Source organism: Lutra lutra, chromosome 9, assembly GCF_902655055.1.
Source record: "Lutra lutra chromosome 9, mLutLut1.2, whole genome shotgun sequence".
NCBI classification, from domain to species: Eukaryota; Metazoa; Chordata; class Mammalia; order Carnivora; family Mustelidae; genus Lutra; species Lutra lutra.
Window position 1 is genome coordinate 132534904 of NC_062286.1, and position 21344 is coordinate 132556247.

The 21344-nt window shown below is 46.8% G+C and overlaps 1 protein-coding gene across 1 annotated transcript in view; it reads right to left on the minus strand.

Moving 5' to 3' along the window:
* Positions 1-379: 379 nt before the first annotated feature.
* The window catches only part of B4GALT5 (beta-1,4-galactosyltransferase 5), a 76262-nt gene continuing 55297 nt past the window's right edge, over positions 380-21344 (minus strand). The window contains exons 2-9 of the mRNA XM_047744676.1: positions 20870-21004; positions 10500-10613; positions 9466-9590; positions 8379-8495; positions 7568-7755; positions 6741-6863; positions 4475-4576; positions 380-3543 (exon numbers count right to left, since the gene is read on the minus strand). Coding sequence (XP_047600632.1) covers positions 3396-3543; positions 4475-4576; positions 6741-6863; positions 7568-7755; positions 8379-8495; positions 9466-9590; positions 10500-10613; positions 20870-21004 — 1052 coding nt within the window. The 3' untranslated portion in view covers positions 380-3395. The remainder of the gene's footprint in view (positions 3544-4474; positions 4577-6740; positions 6864-7567; positions 7756-8378; positions 8496-9465; positions 9591-10499; positions 10614-20869; positions 21005-21344) is intronic.

Below are 21344 nucleotides of genomic sequence, written 5' to 3' on the forward strand. Positions count from 1 at the left end.
CAAACCCTGGACGGACCCCAGAGGAACTTCTGGATCCAAACTCCCAACTCCTCTCATCCTCTCCCTGCCCAGGTGTCTTGTTTGACTCAATGGGCATCTCCTGGGCCCATTCTGGAAAGAAAACCCAAGTGTGGGAGGACGCCTGGGTCACACAGGGGGTTTAGTGCTTTTGCTCCATCAGCTGAGGCTGTCCGTCAGCTGGTCTGGTGGCCGGGCTCGGGCGGGCAGTCTTTCTTGGGAGCACCCTGGGGTCAGCCGAGCCACGTGGAAGCCGCAAGCTGCTTGAAGGACCACACAGACGCTGAACTCCGTGAGAAAAAGAGGGGAAAGGCCTCTTAGAAGCCAGATTGTTCTAGGCAAAGAAAGACGACCACCAAGGTTTGGTTCTTGAATATGTATTTTTTACTGAAAAAATCATTCATAAATTAACATACAAAAATGTACAAACACATGAGTAAATAATGTAATGACAAAGGACTATTTCTGTGAAAAGTGTTTTTAAAACATCTTTAGATTTCAGTGCAAAAATGTACCCCTGGCACCTCTTAAAACATAAGAGCAAGCTCAAAAAGAACATCGTGATGGAAGGAAGCTAGCTACGTTCAATGCCATCGTCCACGGAGAGCGGGCACAATCGGGACAGGTGGCTGTTGCTCAGCTACTCGTGACTGTGGTAGACAGAGGAGCTCCAACAGGAGCCCCTGTCACGTCAAAAGGAGTATTTTTGCAGTTAACTCCTTGCTCAGAAAAACAGCGTGAAAGGACAAACGTTTCCCTGCACGCAGCTGAGACGGGACTGACGGAACAGTTCACCCATCAGTAGCCTTGAAAGAATTTCAGCTGCCAAAATACGCACAAGGTCACATTTGGTTCTTATTATCCTTTTCTTTTTTTTTTTTTTTTTTGTTAAACATGAGAATCTCACACCACTAACAGCTCACGGGCCTGGCTGTAACTTCCACGTTTCCCACATGATAGCTTGGCGGGTGAACGACGGGGCGGTGCGCAGGAGGGTGTCTCCACTAATAAGACAAACTCACACTTGATCGCAAAGTAATTTCAGTGACCCTACCTCAAGGAGTGAAAAGACACCTTCCTTTTGGCCTCAAATCGGCGTTTTCTTTTTAAAATCAGCTGGGTAGCCTTTTGCCAACGTTTTGTTCTTGGTGGCACGTATGTTCGTGAAAAGCTTCGAACAAGACCATTTTACTACACGGCCGTGTACACACACGGCATCCTTAACCAAGGATGGCTCCGTGCTGGCAAATTCTTCCAAATGACGTCATGGCTGTGTCCCATTGAAAGCCGCTCACGGCCTTCGGGGCTGAGAGAGGACAGGAGGAGGGGCAGAGTCGAGGCCAGCACACAGGCTTGAGGGGAGGTGGGAGAAAAGGGGAAAGAAATCTTTATTGCTCTGGGCATCAGACTTCAAAGGAAAACCAAGTGAGCTCCTGTGTGTACTGTTCCCTCATGAAGGTCTTTTATAGCATGAGATGCTCAACGTTCTTTTAAAACACGTGATACGACTTACCAGCATCTTCAAGGGCAGCAGCCTGCTCTCTCATATGAGCCGATAAGAGCTTTGTAATGCAGCTGGTTTTCTACAACACCGCTCTATTCTTCAAAAGAACAAAAGCATGAACAAAAAACAAGGCCTGGCCAATCACTCCCACAGCCTGTGGGGATCATATGTCCACGGAACCAACACATGCAACGGTGAAAACCCCAACCCACATGTATATACACAAATATATCCCTACACACACATCCATGTAAACCATGAAAATTAAGGAAGTTGAAGGCAAACAAGGCAATTAAAAAAAATATGAAGTACTTTTCAGAAAGTACTCCTAATCACAATATATAAATATGCTTTATGGAAGAGGAGAGGAAAAGACTGGCATTTTTCAGAATCCTACAGAAACCAAGAGGGACTATGGATGGAGGGATGTGGCTCAGGGAAAAACAGAGAGGCACAACTTCAAGGGCAATTTAGAATCTAACTTCAAGAAGTGCATGAGGTGTGAACCCAGCACTCAGGCTTGGGTCCTGGCATCCGGGAGCTCTGTCTACCCACACAGCTCTGACTGGGCTCCCCCTGGCCCCCAGCTGAGCCACAGCACACAAGTATCACCTGCTCCCTGGCTGACTTCTTCAGTCCATCGCTCATTAGTTCTATGAACTAGTTCACAATGTTGACAAAGAATCTTCCCAGAAACCAAAAAGGGAAAAATTCAGAGGAATCACTGAAGCTAGTTGATAATTTAGGCACAGATTTCAGGAATTGTGGCCAAGTTCCACAAGAGCAAAAAAAAAAAAAAGTGGGGGGGGGGGGGAGAAGAGGCCGAAAACCCACCCACCCGACCCCACCACTCTCGGTGATGAAAGGACAAAAACTTAAGTCCAGAGATCCAGGGGCGTGTGCACAGGAGGCCCCCTGAAGGGGTCTGCTTTGAGCAGGGAGAGGTCCTGTGTAGCAGAAGACTGGGATGAGAGCATATGTGCCCAACAGGGAAGACAGAGTCCACAGCAAAGTCAAGAGCAAGACTTCTGGAAGAGGGAGGGAGGGGACAGGAGTCAGTGACCAGTGACAGACTGGACTGTCCCCATCTGTTTGTGACATGCCCTATACCCACTCCCCTCCAAAGTGATAGAAATCTGGGAGGTGACAGCCTTCTACTGCATTTTAACTGAGTCCCTGCATTTGCCAACCAAGTGAGTGATCTAATATATAAATCCTGTTTGAATTGGAGCCAGCTATAAAATTAAATTTAAAAAAGGCATTTTACATGGCTTATTTACAATTATACTTCTTCAAGAAGTGATTGTTATAGGTCTATTTATCTTCCCCACTCCCTCCCCCCACCCTCAATCCCCACCCAAAGCAGGTAATTAAAAAAAAAAAAAAAAAAGAAAAGAAAAAGAAAATTGAAACCAAAGAGAACACCAGAGATGGAGAAGAATGGTGTGTGGAGTTTCACTTGCTCTTCCTAAAACACAGCTGCCCTGTGGTGGGGTTGCCTCTTTGCTCTGAAGGCCGAGAAGCTCCAAAGGCCATTCGTAGCAACAGGCTCGGCGCGGGGACCCCGGCGGATGTCGGTTCCTATCCTGGAGATCCCGGCAGGGACGGGACGCTGGGGTTCTAGACCGGGGGAGAAGAGCAGCGGGACCGACGTCCGCCTTGTGAAAACAGAAAGCCAGTCCTGATGAAGGGTGGTCCCAGCCACAGTGAAGGCGTTGTGTGCGTGTACTCTGTTCACATTTTCTCCTCGAACCCTGTGACCCTTCACCAGACGCCGTATTTCTATTCTCTTCCTGTGTAGAGCCCCAAGACCTCTCCCCAGGCTGCTTTCTTGGTGGCGGTGGGTAAAGCAAACATAGGTTCTCTCCTCATCTCAGTACTCGGTCACCTGAGCCAGCTCGGGTGTCAAGTTGACAGTAATGTTTTTATACAAGGCGTCGTATGTGATGTTTGCAAAGTAGTTCAAGTTGTTGAGGCCGTCCAGCCCTTGCCGTTCTTTGGACTTGCGCAGCAGAGCATACCTGTTTGAGCAGAGAAGAGAGGGCGGCTCTGAGTGAGGGCCCAACGCCCTCATGGCGGAGGACAGAGCAGGACAGCCCACACACGGGCCACAACCCAGGGCAGCTCTCCGGCATCACACGGCCGGGGGACAAGCCCACCCCTCCCAACTGCTCCCTGCTGAAGGCTATTATTAGAGACCCCTCCTATTTCATGCCAGGGGCTTTATTTATGACCTCATTTCATTTAATGCACCGCTCCTTAAGCAAACAAGGAAACCAAGGCTTCTGTTGTTCAATGGTTGGCCCAAGGTAAGGTCATGAACGGGGAAGCGGGAGGTAAGATATTAAAAATACACCAGGTGAGCAAGGTCAGGTCTGCATTCGGTGCCCTCTCACTCCCCTGCCAACAGAGTTCATGCAATCAGAACTGGTGGTCCAGAGAGCAGTCCTCCTCCCCGTGAGCAAGACACAAAGGCACTCACTCAACACAGAGCTGTCTCTCCATCCACATGCCCCAATGAGTCCAGAATGGAACTTCCTGATCAAGTGCGCGCACATGAACAGAAGCTCAGGGGTACCCTTCCCGAACTGGAGCTCACAGAAAGGGGAGCCAACTCTGCTTTGCCCTGTCAGTGTAAGCTACATGGGAACTTTAACTGAGTGGATCTTTCTCCAACTCCCTGAAGGCTACAGAGGAGACGATGAAGCTTAAGAGGCCAAATGAGTGATTTCCTTCCAAGATCTGTGATCTGTTAACCGATAATCTGCTTTCACACAAATGCCCGCCTCATAGGTACATGAAAACCTATCTAGAAACTGCAACGCAGCCAGACCAGGACCATGGAGAGAAGGTGGGGAGTAAGATGAGGGTTGAGTATGATATGCTCTGGGACATCTGCAAATGCGAAGTATAGAGGATTACGTGTAAGAACAACAAACAAACTGCACCAACCTTCCAAGAAATTGGACTTCTCCTCGGTGGTGATGAGGAATAGACTTGTACTTCCCGGTGTCACCTTCTGGCCGGCTCACAGAGTAGCCTGCATTCTGTACTCTGTCCCAAACAAAGACATTGGGCTTTCAGATTCCATGTTCAAGTACCCCAGACCACCACACCCATGCCAAGGTTGAGAAACCCCAGGCTGAACAGCAGAACTTCTTCTCCATCTGAATGTTCAATCGCCCATCCCCCCTGGGTAAGTTCACAGTTTTAGAAAAGAGGTCTACGATACCAAAACGTTTTAAAAGGCAAAAGGAATTCAAAATTCTTGGGAGTAAGGTGTGACACAGGCTCTCAGGGACAGGGCAACAGTGAACATTCCCCCCGCAGGTGAGTACACACGTACGCTCCCTCTGCCGGCTTGTCTTGGTCCTAGCAAAAGTGCTTTTCTCCCTGGCGGGCAGCACCTTTCCTGTCCACAGCCTACCACAAAGCAAGTCAGTGAAGTCCGAGTTGCACTGTGTTGTCCCTGCTTATGAACTTTAATGATTGTCTACTCCCCCATCGTCAGGGAGACGAACTCATTTGTATGACATCCTCTGATCTCCATGTAAAACTTCACAACACTAGGAGGAAAGCAGAACTTAAGGAGGTGTCCGGTTACTTATCCTTCATGTGATAAAGACAGGATTTCACAAGCTGGATTTGCTGGACACTTTGACAGGGCTGTAAGAAGTAGCACATGGAGGCAGACTCTGGATATCAACACGGAATCCATGGTCGTCATCACTATTTTAAAACTTGGCAGAGTATCATTTCAACATCCTCCTTTTGACTCCAAATTAATACTCTCCTTTTGTTTTGGGAAATGTGCTCTCTCTCCGGTTTGGTAAATACACAGAGGTCTACAGGGTGCAGGGCACTGGGGAGAACCAGCTCCCCCGTTCCTGCACCTGGGGGCTCCTGCTGAGCTGGGGAGAGCACGAGTGGAGAATTATGACAGATGTCCTGGGGGAGTTCAACCGGTCAAACCAGTTACGTTTATGGAAAAGCTGTTCATCTTTACTAGGTTCCTAAGAAACCCAAATTAAGAGGATGAGATGCCATTTTTACCTCTCATATTGAGAAAGAATTATCTGGAGCTCTTTTGTCCAGTACAGCAGCCTAGGGCTGAAATGTGGCAAAACATAAAAGCTTGTCTATAATCAACGTGGGCGGTAATGTGAGAAAGCGGGAATGCTGACGCACGGCTGCTTGGAATCTTTCTGTGATCACTTTTGGAGGGAAATTCTGGTAACTATTTTAATGTAAAAGAGCATTTACTTGACTTTGTAGTTCCACAGCTAGGAATTAATTCTGAAGAAATATTTGCACACATGAACAAGGATGTTCGGAACTATAAACAATGTTCATTAACAGGAAAGGGTTAAAATAAAATATCGTGCATCTCCATAAAGGAATGCCGGGCGACTGTTACAGATAACGAAGCGGTTCTCTCTGCGCTAACAGGGTTGGAAGCGAAGGGAAAGGTCTGGGTTGTTTGTTTGAATACAAAGAAGGAGAGAAAGAACAGCCCCGTTAAAACAGCTGCTTCCTGGGAACGAGACAGCACAGCGACAGGGATTAAGAATTATACTCTTTGGTTTATGCACCTTTATTATCTGAATTTTACCAGCCAAGTATTACTTTGTAATTAAAGCAACAAGTAACTTCCGTTTTTAAAGCCCACGGAGAAAGTCAACAGGTACAAGATGGATATTGTTTTGCTTACTTGTTCCTTATTAGGTTACTATTTACTTATTGTGTAAAAAGTTAAGTTTATACTACTCAAATACAGTATCATTCTCACAGACTTGTATAATATAGGCCCTGTCCAACAGAACAGATAAATCGGCATATTCCTGTCACTAATACGTCATCTCTGGTTTGGGAAGGTTTCATTGAAATGTGCTTTCACTGTAAAATATATACCAGATCTCAAAGGTACAGTAAGAGAAAAAATAAATGTGAAGTATATACCTCATTAATATTTCATACTGATTATATGTTGGGTGGATATTATTTTTGATATAGTGTGATAAATATACTACTGGCATGTTTTATTAATACGTTAAAATGAATTTCATCTCAAAGTTCTTTTTTTAACCTTTTTAAATGTGGCTACCGGAACATTTCACATTACCGACATGGCTTGCACTCTATCCTATCTGGGTGGTGCTGTCTGGGGAGCCTAAGGCAGCATTTCTAGAAGGCCCTGGAAACCGGAAGAGGAGAGTACCTGTTCCACAGGTCGTCGTCTTCTCCACCCCAACCCCAGAAAGCGTTCGGAAAGCCATTGATCTTCCGAAACTGTTCCACTGTTAAGCCGCTCACTCCACCAAAGAACTCGGTGTAAGGAAGCCTAAAAGGAGACATATACAGCCTGAATCATCTGAGAATTGAAGGATGGTTTCAGGGGCCACAACTGCACTAGACAACTGCTTCCTATATGACACAGAGCCTACCCCCCTCAACCACCTGCCATGCTCCCTCACGCTGAAACACATCGACCTTGGTGGCTAAATGCATCTTTCTCTAACTGATTTGTTTCATAACAGCTTTACTGAAACATAACTGTACATTCCAAACGATTCACCCATTTAAAAAGCATGCAATTCCATTGTTTTTAGGATATTTGTGGAGTTGTGCAACCATGAACACCAATCCATTTTAATACCTTTCATCACCTTCAAAAGAAGCTTTGTACCCATTAGCGGTCACTCCTCATTCCCCCTCCTCCCCACAACCCGATGCAACCGCTGTTCTTTCTGTTTCTACGGATTTGCCTATTCTGGGCAAGTCACGGGAGCACAATCATGCGACATGTGGCTTCTGGTGATCGGCTTCTTTCACACAGCCGCGCTTTCAAGGTTCATCTCTCTGGCCACACGGAGCAGGGCTCCATCCCTTTTACCTGCCTGACAGTGGCCCGCACCAGGGCTGTGTTCCATCTCCTTCGTCCACCTGCCAGCCGCCGCACGCTGGGGCAGAGCTAACAGGATTTTGCCATCTTTGCGTCTCGCAGCACCTTTAGAGTCAACCTCTTCCGGAGGAAATGATACTCACAGATACATATACTTGTCCAACTTCGTTGCAAAGTGCCTGGGCATCTGCCCGCATCCATAGTAGTTCCGATCGCTTTCTGGTATATGATCCACGTCATGAAAAATAAGACAGTCCCAGTCCAGATCCTTCATTGCTTCTTGAAAACCAACGTTGAAAAGCATGGCTCGATTAAAGGGCTGGGTGCCAACCTAAAAGAAGCAGAACTGTCTTTTTAAAAGGACTCGTGGAGCAACATCTTCACTGCCTCAGCGCAGCCTAAAGTAGAGCTTCGTGAACCCGACTGGGACAGATGACCCGGCCAGAGCGGGACCTGGCCTGCAGGCTCATCACTGCCTCTTGTAAGCCACTTGACATCTGGCCTCGATTTCCTTAGAAATAAGAAGGGTAACGTAACGGGCCCAGGCTCCTCTCTCCCACGGCTGTTGTAAGAGCAGGCATTCAACCTCTTGGGCCTTTGGAGGAGTATCCGGCCCCATAAAGAACAATACGGCCATTTCTCCCCACAGTTCCTTATCTTAAGGGAAATTTCCTGGGTCTGGAGACCCAAGACACCACCCACGACGCACCTCTGGCTAAACCACCTTACAAGGGGCCTTTGTTCGAGGGTAAACAAAGTTCCATCCTGGATTCACTCAAGTCTGCGGGTGCTGAGTAATACCCCAGCCAGAAGCCCGGAGCTGCTCTCTGCTCCCCTTTCACCTCTGGGGGGCTCAGTCCCAAGAGTTCAGTTTCACCGGCTCTGTCCGCCAAGGCGGATTGGCCGAAACCACCCTGAACCGCTGTCTCAGAAAGAGCAGGACGGGCCACTCACCTGCTCGACCACGTAGAACGCGAACCGCAGGCGCTGCCGCTGAAGCATGGGGATTAGGTGTCTGAGCAGGACCGGGAGGTGCTCGTGGCGGTTGCGGAAAGGGATGAGGATCGCCACCTGGAGAGGGTCACCACACAACAGGCCGTTAATGCCCACAACATCGGCTTTGCGGCAGGACCCTGCCACAGAATCGGTGACCAACTAGCTCCTGGGGCGTTCTGGAAGGCTGCCTTATCCATGACCTCCACTACATGGAGAGCTATGCCGGCAGGCGGACCCTTGGGCATAAGCACGCACCACACTGCGTATACCTTCGGCCGGCTGAATGAGTCACTCTAACCAGAACCCAGACACACACTCATTCTACACCATGACCCGCATACACGTGCCCACAGATATGAGCACACAACTAAAATGGACTCCACAAGACAGTACTCCCCTTACAACATGCAGTACACTTTGACATATATCTTTTATATACTTTTTTTAAAAAATGCTGGTCATTAAGTAGATATTACATCCCAGTGATGGGCTGGAAATGCCCATCTAGTCCAGATCTGCCTTGCTCACTGCACGACGGGCACAGAAGCCGCACTTGAACAAATAGTTGTTACAAGAATGGACGGACGCAGGCCAGTGTCAGGGGCCAGGTCCACACTGAGGCCTCCTGACCACCGTCATGCAGAAAACCACTAAGCAAGTGTCAATGCTGGGCTGGGGAGCTCCGCTCTCTGTTGCACTGAATTCACAGCAACAATGCCGGACGAGGCGCGAAGCAGTGAGTTTGTGAAGACGACTTTTACCAATGTGGCCCAAGAGACCTACCAACCCTCCCCCTCGCTTAGCCAGTATTCCTATAAAGACAAAAGGGCCCTGCACAGTCATAGGAACGTTGCATGTTTCTGGGGCTACAGTGTCCTTAGGGAAACCCATGCCTCCGAAGTGTTGCCATCAAATGCAGATACTTTGCAACAGGTCATAGGGTGCAAATTACGAATTATCACAGTCTGTGAATCCCATGGTGGCTTGGAAGGACTGCAAGGCTGGGCGGGTCTCCCAGCACCTCGGGCACGGGCCCACACCCTACCTTCCATCGAGGCATGCAATCTGAAGGCTTCCAGTGACCTCCAAGCTTGATGGCTGGGTCTTTAGAGAAGATTTCATGGATGTCATCCATTGCGATTTCGCTCATGTTTATGTCTATTGGGCCCTCTAAACAGAGAGTGGTTGGGGGGAGGGGGGGAAAAAGAATTAAGAGGCCAGAAAGTGACAGCACATTTTCCCCGTATGACCAAGGTTTCACTCTCTAGGGAGGGTCAGTGCTTTTTTTCAGCTGACTGTGTTCTTCACCGCGATGGGAAGCCCTTCCCCTGCTTGCAACTCCCTGCATTTCAGCTCATCACTAGCGCTACGTAAAGCGGCAAGTTGAGAAATTAAGACTCCGTAGAACGGCAGCTGAACTTCTCAAAGAGGAAGGAGGAAAGAGTGTGGCTGAACTTGGAGCCTCTCTGCGTGCTCCAGAGGCAAAAACAGACACAGGGCCCTGATTCACTCAATGATCCCAAGTGATGCGGCCCCGACCCCAAACACTCGTCATCACTGACTTAAGCGAAGGGGGCCTGTGTAAAAAGCCCAAAGGCACGGAAAATATAGAAGGACTTACTGCCGTTGCTTGAGATTATACAGGAGACAGCAAGAATGAAAGGACAAGACCACAGAATCCTGAACCAATGCTTGGAGAAAGTCACGTTCATCCACATTACCAAACAAGGTATAATCAGCACGGGATTTATACTAAAAGATAAAGCTGGTTGCCTCTACTTTCTCTAGGACATCCTAACAGGCCCCAAGTCATCAAGGAGGGGGTACATGCAAAGGGAAGACTGAGAAATATGGTAGAAAATGACACCAGGAACAGAGGCAACCTTGCAGAAGGGCTGAAGAAGGGTCAGGACACAAGTAGCTTTTGTAATCCCTGTTTCCAACGGCAGGAAGGCATTCAATTCTCCACATAGGGGAGGCATCCTGAGAGATCGAGAACACTCTCTCTTTCATTTTAATAAAACCAAACCAAACCAAACCAGACACTTCAGTCTGAAAAGCAGGGGGCACTGTACTCACTCATGGAAGGGAGCCTCTCGGGGCAGGTATGGTTTGCAAAGTAGGTGAAGTCTTCAGGAAGAAACGTTGTGGTTTGTAGGAAGGTTTCACTGTGGTTCAAGTCAAGAGGATAATCTAGACAGGGAAGAGAAAAGGCAGCTCAGACCAGCACAGGTCATCAATTCTGCAATTCTCAGAGGCCTATCAAAGCATTTTTCTTAGCTATCATCTTCTGCAGAATCAGGATTCTGGACTAGCTCTTTGCTGCAGCTAAAAATTTGAACCCATCAATAAAAACGTTAACCAGATGATACTGTTTAAACCAGTGTCTCTGTTCTTACTGGTCTTACAGCTTTATATGTACTCACTGTCCAGCTGCAGAACTCAACAACGTAATTAAAAACAAACAAAAACCAACCAGCACCCGCCTCCCCCCATGTCTTACTCTCTATAGGAACTAATTTCATTCTTTCCAGCCAATTACTTTAGTACGTACTTCCCATACAGCTGTTCCAGATGCTTCTGTCGCCTTACCCACAGACTTCCACTGTGGGGCCCATCTTCAGTATTTACCCTGAAGTCTTCACTCTGTAGATACTATTCATAGCTGAGAAATGTGCCAAGTTATGATTTCTTTTCCTGCATAATTTGGTTTTTTTTTTTTCCTAGAGTGACTGTTTTGTTTCTGTTTGCTTAGTTTTATATGGCATCATGACTAACGCCATGCCCTCTGCCACCCACGGCCCCTCTTAGGATGTCCACCAGCATGAGACATTCCCTCCACTGTCTTCCCAGAGACGGTCCTGCGCCTTCCAATCCTGACTGGCTCTCCCCGTGCCCGCTGTACAGATGCCGTCCTGAGGTCTCCCCTCCTTGGCGTCCTAGAGACTCCCTTCAATTCTCACCAGCGTGAGACCTCACTCTGCCTGGCTTCAATTTCTCCCTTTTTCTCGCTGGAAAACTTCTTTTGCAAGTAACTTCCTAAGCAGGGGGGATGGGAAGTGTTTGAAACCTTCCACATCTGACTGTTTTTGTTCTCACTTGATTCACAGAGTGCCGGGGTTTACAGAATGCTCGGCTGGAAACAATTCTCCCTGAGGACTGTGCGAGTGCTCCCCACTGCCTTCTAGAATCCAGCTACACCTGTTAAATTGGAAGCCATTCCAATCCGGCTCTTTGTGAAGGTGACTGGGAATTTCTTTCTGGAAGTGTGAGGAACTTTGTCTTGGTTCAGGAAATGTCACATTTCTATTCCGAGTTCTATGCTCGCCCACTGTGTTGACCGTTTGACCTTTACAGTCTAGAAACTCGTATGCTCCTGTTCTAGAATTTGGGGGCAAGACTAGAGGTTATCACTGTGGTGATGATTCCCTCCCTTCTGTATTCCGCACTCTCTTTCTGGAGAACAGAAAACACGAGTTAGATGTCGGACCTCCTGGTCCTCTAATTTTCTCATCTTCTCAGTCTTTTTTTGGGGGGTGCCTGGGTGGCTCAGGGGGTTAAGGCCCTGCCTTCGACTCAGGTTGTGATCCCAGGGTCCTGGGATCAAGCCCCGCATAGGGCTCTCTGCTCAGGGAGGAGCCTGCTTCCTCATTTTTTTTTTTTTTTTTAAAGATTTTATTTATTTGAGAGTGAGCACGCGCAGGAGTGGAGGGAGGGGCAGAGGGAGAAGGAGACGTGGACTCTTTACTGAGCAGGGAGCTGAACTCGGGGCTCCATCCCAGGACCCCAGGATCACGACCTGAGCGGAAGGCAGGCACTTAACCAACAGAGCCACCCAGGCCCCCCAGCCCTTCTTTTAATTTTCATTTCTGCTATTTTTTCATTTTAAAAAGTCATTTTTATTTCCTGAGTGTTCGTTTCTTACAATATACTCTTTTTTTCCACATTTGCAATCCTTTTCCCCTCACCCTTGAGAACGTATGACAGCTGTTTTGCATTCTTCTTCTCCCAGCATTGCCTGTGTCTCTCCATCTGCTGCACCTTGTTTGGTCTGATCCCTGCACAATGCTCCTTTCACTGCTCACATTTAAGAGTGGGGCACTAACTGCAAGGGCTTGGCCTGAGGTTTTCCACTGCAGAGTGTTCTGGCCAGAAGTCTGGTTTGGGAGCCTCCAGCACCAGAATCTTAGGTTCCTTCTTCTTGGTCCAATCAGATTCCCCAGAGAACGCTATATATATATATTTTTTAAAGTAATCCCTCCCCCCAGTGTGGGGCTTGAACTTACAACCCTTAGATCAAGTCGCACACTCTCTGACTGAGCCAGCCAGGTGTCCCCAGAGCACTCTAGTCTTAACCTCCTGCCAGAAGGCTGCAGTCCTCGCTACAATACAAGCACACTGCGACAGGAGAAGAGAAAGGGGTTGGAAGCACTCAGGCCCAGCCAGGAGCCCCCAAGCTGAGGGGCCCCTGTTTCACCATCCCTGAGGACGATCAGGTCTCTAGTCCTCTGCCAGGATGGGGTAAGAACCTGGGTATCCAACTGCTTTTTAAGTACCTTTCAACCAATTTTTATCTTAGCTGTCACTTTCATTCTCATCTGCAGAAGTACCTGATACTGCTACTTCCCGAGCTTCTGGAGGGTTCTAGGGGGTAGCGGCTATCCCCGCGGCCACATCAGCAGTCCCGTTTTCCTGGGTCTGCTGGGTCCTGTATCACTGGCCTGCCTGCTTTCCGACTTCCAACTGCTTGTTCTCATCATTCTTTGGGGTTTGTGCCACTGAACCACACACATGTGCACACGCACACCCCCTCTTTACTGTCATGTTAGTGGGGCCTTGAGAGTGTGAAGTGGGTGCCTTTTTCCTAGGGAGTCTGTATGAAGGGGCCCTCCAACCTTTTTTTTTTTTTTTTTTTTTTTTTTCAGATAAGGAAACCAAGGCATCACATACACCACTGGTACAACTACAACAGAGACCCGACTAAGGTCTGGGTTAGTGATCTCTCCAGTGCGCTGCACTGTTTTTTCAGAGTATGAAAATCCGTCTCACCAACCCCCTTTGGGATTCATGCAGATTCTTTTTTTTTTTTTTTTTAAGATTTTATTTATTTATTTGACAGAAAGAGATCACAAGCAGGCAGAGAGGCAGGCAGAGAGAGTGGGGGAAGCAGGCTCCCTGCTGAGCAGAGAGCCCGATGTGGGGCTCGATCCCAGGACCCTGAGATCATGACCTGAGCCAAAGGCAGCGGCTTAACCCACTGAGCCACCCAGGCGCCCCAACCCCCTTTGGGATTCATGCAGATTCTATGAAAATTAAAACTTCCTATTCAAACTCGCTTTTGCACTGAAGAATTCTACAACCTTCAACTCAGATATTTTTCAAGCAACACTGAGAGGGTTTCCAAGAATCTACGGCTAATAAATACAGGGAATCCTTTCACAGGGGCACAGGCTGTCCACTGTGCAAGTGTCCACCGGACACAACTCTGAGAGTCCACTGCAAGAGAACGAAGTCTCTTAAGAGGGAAAGAGAGGAACACAATGCTTTCTGTCCTTTTCAGTAGTAGCTTTCCTGACAAAAACACCAAGCCTGCATTTACAGACATGAACAGCGCCGGCATGAACCCTAACAGCAAGATTACATTTTTGCTTTTTTACAGAAATTACAGAAATCAGCCCCTAAGTCCTCAGTTTGTATATGCAAACGTGTCCTAAATCGATCCTTTCTGAAAGTACTGACACTTCAAAGACCTATGTTAAGAATCTCCAGTACTAATCATTATTCTGGATAATTGTGATTTTGCTTCTTAATTACATGTATGTGTGTGTGTGTGTTTAAATATATAAATGATTCTCTTTTTTTTTTTTTAAGATTTTATTTATTTATTTGACAGAGAGAAATCACAAGTAAGCAGAGAGGCAGGCAGAGAGAGAGGAGGAAGCAGGCTCCCCGCCGAGCAGAAAGCCCGATGCGGGGCTCGAACCCAGGACCTGGGATCATGACCTGAGCCGAAGGCAGCAGCTTAACCCACTGAGCCACCCAGGCGCCCCATATAAATGATTCTCTTTAAGAAAAGTTTTCATGGGTGCTAGAAAAGGTGTATTTTGTGATATGCACACGTGCAGAGGGAGCAGCTGTTGCAAACAGCACCACAGTAATTATATTTGCCTCTGAAGGAGAAGAAATTCCCAGAGGCATTATAATAGCATTTTCATAAGCAAATTAAAAATACAAAACACAGAAGTAGAGAATAATAATTCTGGGCAATGACAGAACCAAGCCTTAGAACTACAACCTAAACAGGAAATAAGACGTAAAAACAAAAACAAAAAACTAGCGTGCAGAAGGGCTAAGACACTTTCTAGCCTTAATGATCCTACCTTTGGGGGTTTGCGTGAAGACACAGATAAAGCCCTTCTACCCCCGTCAAACACTAATAAGCCTAGTAGCAACCAGCATGAAACAAAACAAGACAAAATCAGCACCACTTTTTTTTCTTCTGATTGCCAAATTAATGAAGTCATTTTTTTTTTTTTAAAGATTTTATTTATTTGTCAGAAAGAGAGAGAGATCACAAGTAGGCAGAGAGGCAGGCAGAGACCGAGGGAGAGGCAGGTTCCCTGCCAAGCAAGGAGCCCGATATGGGACTCGATCCCAGGACGCCGGGATCATGACCTGAACCGAAGGCAGCCGCTTAACCAACTGAGCCACCCAGGAGTCCCAATGAAGTCATTTTTTAATTTTTTATTTATTTTTAATTTTTTTTAAAAGATTTTATTTATCTATTTGACAGAGAGAAATCACAAGTAAGCAGAGAGGCAGGCAGAGAGGAGGAAGCAGGCTCCCTGCTGAGCAGAGAGCCCGATGTGGGGCTCGAACCCAGGACCTAGGATCATGACCTGAGCCAAAGGCAGTGGCTTAACCCACTGAGCCACCCAGGCGCCCCTGAAGTCATTTTTTTAAAGACCCCACAAATACACAACTTCTACGTGGCAGTAGCCTTGCCCTACACCCTGAGGGGGAAAACCCCCCACAAAAACCTCCATTTCCTCATTTCTAATTTAAAATTTTTTACATAAAAATGTAATTGAAATCTTTCTCACTAGTAGAATTTTTTTTTTTTAAGATTTTATTTATTTGACAGAGAAAGACAGCGAGAGAGGGAACACAAGCAGGGGGAGTGGGAGAGGGTGAAACAGGCTCCCCGCTGAGGAGGGAGCCTGAGGTAGGGCTCGATCCCAGGACCATAGGATCATGGCCTGGGCTGAAGGCAGCTGCTTCATCAACTGAGTCACCCAGGCGCCCCTCACCAGTAGAAACCTTCTAAAGAAGTGGAAGAGGTAGAGGAAATTAACTGCTTGTGACCTGATAAAGCTGCTTGGTTACTGTGGGGTGCCAGCTTGCCCAGAAATGGGTATGTCCAAATGACAGCTCCTTCCTCTTCTTCTTCTTTTTTTTTTTTTTAGATTTTATTTTTAAAGTAATCCTACACCCAGCGTGGGGCTCAAACTCACAACCAGGAGATCAAGAGTCGCAGGCTCCTCCCACTGAACCAGCCAGGTGCCCCTTCCTCTTCCTCTGTGCGTCCCTACTGCGTGAGGGAGCGGCTTCGAGGATAGAGCAAGCCTGCTGAACCTCTCTGGCCATGGCTTTATTTTTTAATTTAACTGTAATCTATTTTAAATCAGGACATGTTCTCCCAGCAAGGGAGGTAGAAGGGCAAAGAAGGCACTGCTTCCACATTTATAAAATGGAAAAACAACAGACATCCTTCCTACCTACAAATTCAGATGGTATCATGATTCAACTCTGCTTCACACTGGTGGTTCGGCAGCCACGCCTGCACATTAGATCATCTACGAGGCTTTTAAAAATCCTAATAATGCCCAGGCTATTTCCCAGACTAATGAAATAAGAACCTCTGGGGGTGGGGTGCAGACATTGGTATTTTTTAAAGCCCCACCTTGTTGGGGGGGTTTCCATGTGCACTGGGGTCGACAGGGCTACCCCAATACACAGGGGTGGCTAAAATCTGCCTTTTCCTTTATCTTACCATATCCAGTTGAGCAGGGACTGGGAAGTGCTGACCAACAAATTTCTGAAGAACCACCAACTTCCCCTTCCGTTTGAGAAAAGACTGAACACTTGCCCCTCTGCTTGAAAAATGTGGACATTTGTATATACTAGAATCATGCCATCAGAACCAGTATCTGTAAAATGAAAGAATTAGCATTTTTCACACGCCTAAGGATGACCCCTGCCTAAGGATGACCCCTGCACCTGCTGGGCGAGTACACATAAGGAAGACTATAAACTAAATGCCTAAAAACCATGGAGAACGAGGGGAAGAATATCTAGCTCACTGAACAGATTACAAAGCGCCCCAGCAATGACTTGATTCACTTTATTCGCCTCTGGCAACAGTCCTGCTTCCAAGAATGTGGGCAAGAAAACATTTTTCTGAGTGTGTGACTACAAGGGGCTTGGGGCCAGAGGTGTGGGAAGGTTTGCACGCACGTGTGTACGCATGTGTGTAGAGAGGTAAGAAATCTCCCTCTGGATGAAAGTCACAGGTAGAAGGGCACCTGCCAACTCCTATTTAAGGACAAGAAAGGACAGGTCACCCAACCACTCGCCTTATCTATAAAACTAAGTGGCAGAGGTGGTGGTGGTGCCTGGCTGGCTCAGTCAGAGAAGTGTGTGACTCTTGATCTCAGGGTGGTGGGTTTGAGTCCCAGGGAAGGGGTAGAGATTACTAAAAAACATAAATGAACTTTAAACGAACAAACAAAAAAAGCCCTAAGTGGGAATTTTCTTCTGAAGCCAATGTTCTTTTGAGTATCTCCCCCTCTGCTCACAGGAAGTTCTGTAGGATTCCTGATCTCATACACACAAGGCTTTCAGTGACAGCAAGAAACTTCTCCAGGTTATCACATCAAGTGTATTTCCTGGCTCACCGTCCTCATCCCTTACAGTGCATTCTTATTAGACGATCACCACTTTAGCGTTCAAGGGAAAAGAAAGCTAGCATTACCTAAATGTCGCATGAAACTTTTCAGCTACCCTCGACCTCACGAAGGCTACTGAATGTGGGTGAGTCCCCAGCACCGTGTCCAGGGTTGGGCAGCAGAGGTCAGGGACCACCTCAGTCCTGCTGCTGCTACCCTTGTCAAGCCCCTGGTGGCTCCTGGCCAGAGTGGTCGGGTCAGAAACGACAGTCCCCACAACGGTCTTGGAAGCTTCAAGTGCAGGGTACCGACTCCGACGGTGCCAGGCAGAGAACTGCTTTGAAATGAATAAAAAAGGTGCGTTTTCACGCAATACACTTCCCGTGAACTAGTATTTCTTCTTTAATACCCACTCCCTTCCCTGGATGTGCCAATAACACAGAAGCCAATTAGGGTGATAATCTTGAAATTAGGTTACAACACTTAAATGTTTTCTTGTTAAATCTATTCACTCACGCACTCAAAAACAGCATCCTGAGGGCCTATATGCTAGGCAGTGTACAGCATGCTGGGGCTACACGGATGGGAGAGGCTATGAAGGCACCGCGCGGACCCAGAGGTCAGCAGGCCCAACCCCGCAGCCACATGAAGTCCGTTAACTCCTGGCTGCTTCCAGCCTCTCACCCCGAAAGTGGGGACACGGCAGATACCCTACTGAGTTCCTCACAAGTCCATGAGGCAAAGCAAGTCAAGTGTCTAGCACACAGTAAGACGGCCCCTGAGAGCAAAGACTTCCAATCTATAAGGGAAACAGACACCATGAACACAAAATGAATGATTATTTCAATCAGAGGGATGCTGAGAAAAATTATTTCAGTGTATGATAATTTGAGAATAAACACATGCCACGTCAAATAATACCAGGTCCCTAGATAAGCCTTCCAAGGCACAACTCGGTTGGTGCTTAGTTTTCAAGGTCAGCCACCCCGGAGGAGTTAGTGAGACTTTGTGCCCTGCTTGTGCCTCTCTAACTTCTGAGAGAGAACAGACTACTTCGCCAAAGGCCCAGATGGAAGTCCCACCAGTCATGTGACCTCGGAGAGGCATGAACACTTGGGACAGGATAAATTTCCCAGTGGCATAAACGTTCCTTTTTCCTGATTCCTCAGGAGAAAGAGCTCTGGAGAAGCAGTCGAAGGACTCCCTACTTTCTTTTTAAGATTATTTATTTATTTGACAGAGATCACAAGTAGGCAGAGAGGCAGATAGAGAGAGGAGGAAGCAGACTCCCCACTTAGCAGAGAGCCTGATGCGGGGCTCGAGCCCAGGATCCTGAGATCATGACCTGAGCCGAAGGCAGAGGCTTAACCCACTGAGCCACCCAGGTGCCCCTCTGTTTGGATTTTTTTAGGACTCCCAACTTTCATCACACGACGACAAGCAGGTTTGAGGCAGGGTTCAGGGAAAGTCACAATGACCCAGCCACTCCAAAACCAAGATTATTTGTACTGCCGAAGAAATGGAAGTCACCTAAAATCCTGCCTACCCACAGGGCCATGCTGGAGTTGAGGGAGACAATGTGTGAGGGGATTATTTGCAAAACCTAATGCCACACACAATGAATTAGGAAACAAAAGTGCGCTCAGCCTTCTCCCATGGCTTGAGGCGCTCTACAGGTTCCTCTTCCAGGTCTGGGTCACAGCTCAGGTAACTGTCCCCTGAAACCACAATTTGGCAGAAAAGCCCTGGGAAGTCAATCACTTGCTCTTTGCAAACAACAAGAAAGGAAGTGTTAAAGCTTCAGTTTGCTAACTATACTCCTTTGTTGCTAAGCTGGCCAGCAGGGCAAAGTGAAGATAAATGAGGATGTGGTCAATTCTTTTAAGGATTTCATTTCCCTCTGAGAGGCAATGCTTTCTCCTGAGACCCCAAGCACCACAGAATTCTCATCTGCAATGTTTGCAAAGCGATTTCACATTCCACAGTGAGCTCTGGACAACTGAAGAACTTACTATGGAAGAAAAGAGGGCTGATTTGAAGGAAAGAATATTTCTTAAACTGTACTCATTTTATAATACTGCACTAGGTTTGAGTGAAATCGGTTAAGGAGCCACAGGAAAGCACACTAGTTCTCAGTTAAAGACATAAAAGGCAAATCATCAATCCTTAGCAAAATAATATCTCAGAATCTATTTTTTAAATAAAAATTATCCCTGGCCAGACAGGAGAAGCTGCACGACCGTCCCATTTAACCGTCTGGAAATACTTTTCTATGTTCAATTTTTGGAAGAGTTAAAAAGAGAGACAAAAAAGACAGCTTTCAAAGGTGAGGAACTTACCATGTTTAGCCTCTATAAAAATAGTTAAGAGTCAAAATCATGATTCAGAAACAAGTTCTTTTAATATAATGTTAGGCAAGCCATCTAACCTCTGTGTTCTTTTTTCCTCTTTATATAATTAGTGCTTATAAGATAATAAAAACCACAGGTAAAAGACTGAGAAGGCAGAAATGTTCACTCTTGTGTCTGTCATTGCTACCTTTAGCTAAAGAGTCTGCATGCTTTCTGCAAAGCTGAATGATGCTGAGATTACCACCGAGAAACTCCGTCACGTAGCCGGAGCTAAACCACAGATGAAAACCACGGCTGACCACAAAGGTAAACCAGGTAACAATTAAACTTTTCTTCCAGAAATCGCTTTTTTGATTCGTGGAGACTGTCCCCAGATTACATGAGCACTGTAAATGGGAATTTGTGGAGTCTCAAAGCATTGGTAAACAACGAGGTGAACTAGGTCCTGCTGGACTGACCAAATTCGAGTGGAGTGCAACAGGAAGAACAGAGCTGGACCAAGTCTTCCCGTGCGGCCGCCCCTGGCCGGATCTGCTTTGAATACACTGTGGACCACCACTACCACCTCCACATGCAACTAAACAGAACAAAACATGCCCACCAACCCCAAAGTGTTAAACCATACAATCATTAAGTGAAGGAACTCTGGTCGTGTGGAGCATTTTTAGTAATCAAAAGTATTTCCAGAAACAGCTTTTGGTCCTCCTCTTTTGCTTGCGTCCTAAACACATGCCTCCTTTCGGCCACCCTTAATATACTGTTAGCAAAATGAACAAGGACTCATTTTCCAAGAGTCTCTTTTTTTTTGTAATCAGGGAAGACGCAGCCAAACCTTCTTTTACAATGTACTTTTCCCCATCAAAAATAATTATTTGAACCAAATTTACCTCTGTGGGGAGAAGACATTCTTTTTTTTTTTTTTTTTTTAAGATTTTATTTATTTATTTGACAGAGAGAGATCACAAGCAGGCAGAGAGGCAGGCAGACAGAGAGGAGGAAGCAGGCTCCCCAGCAGAGTCCGATGCGGGGCTCAATCCCAGTACCCTGGGATCATGACCTGAGCCGAAGGCAGAGGCTTTAACCCACTGAGCCACCCAGGTGCCCCGGGAGAAGACATTCTAATCAGACCACTGCTTTACTAAAAATATACCTGAGTCATTCACGCTGCTGTTCCTCTTGGCATAAGCGCTCCGAACCACCTGCTCATAGACCTGAGCGCCAATTGTTCTCATGTTGTCCCGGATCAGAATGCCTTGAGCTTGCATCATGAAGAGGTAGGTGTTCACTGCAGAGAACAGAAGGGAAAGGGAAAAGAGCGGAATTCAAAAATAATCATTAAAACAAAACAAAACAAACACAAATACTTGGGGTTTCTTTCTTTCTTTTTTAAACTTCTTTCAGCTCTAAAACTCCCCAAATGCCTTAACTCTATTTTCCATACTGGGGTCTATGTTTCTAGGATACCAACATTTCTTGGGTAGTTCAGTAGGACTAAAGGGAATTTCTGTCAATATTCAGCAGTTTCAGGGGGGAAAAAAACCACAACCCATAAATTTAAAAAGTATATTCCACCAAATTTACTCTTCAATTTCCAATCTGTATTCTGGCACTGTGATGACCCGAAA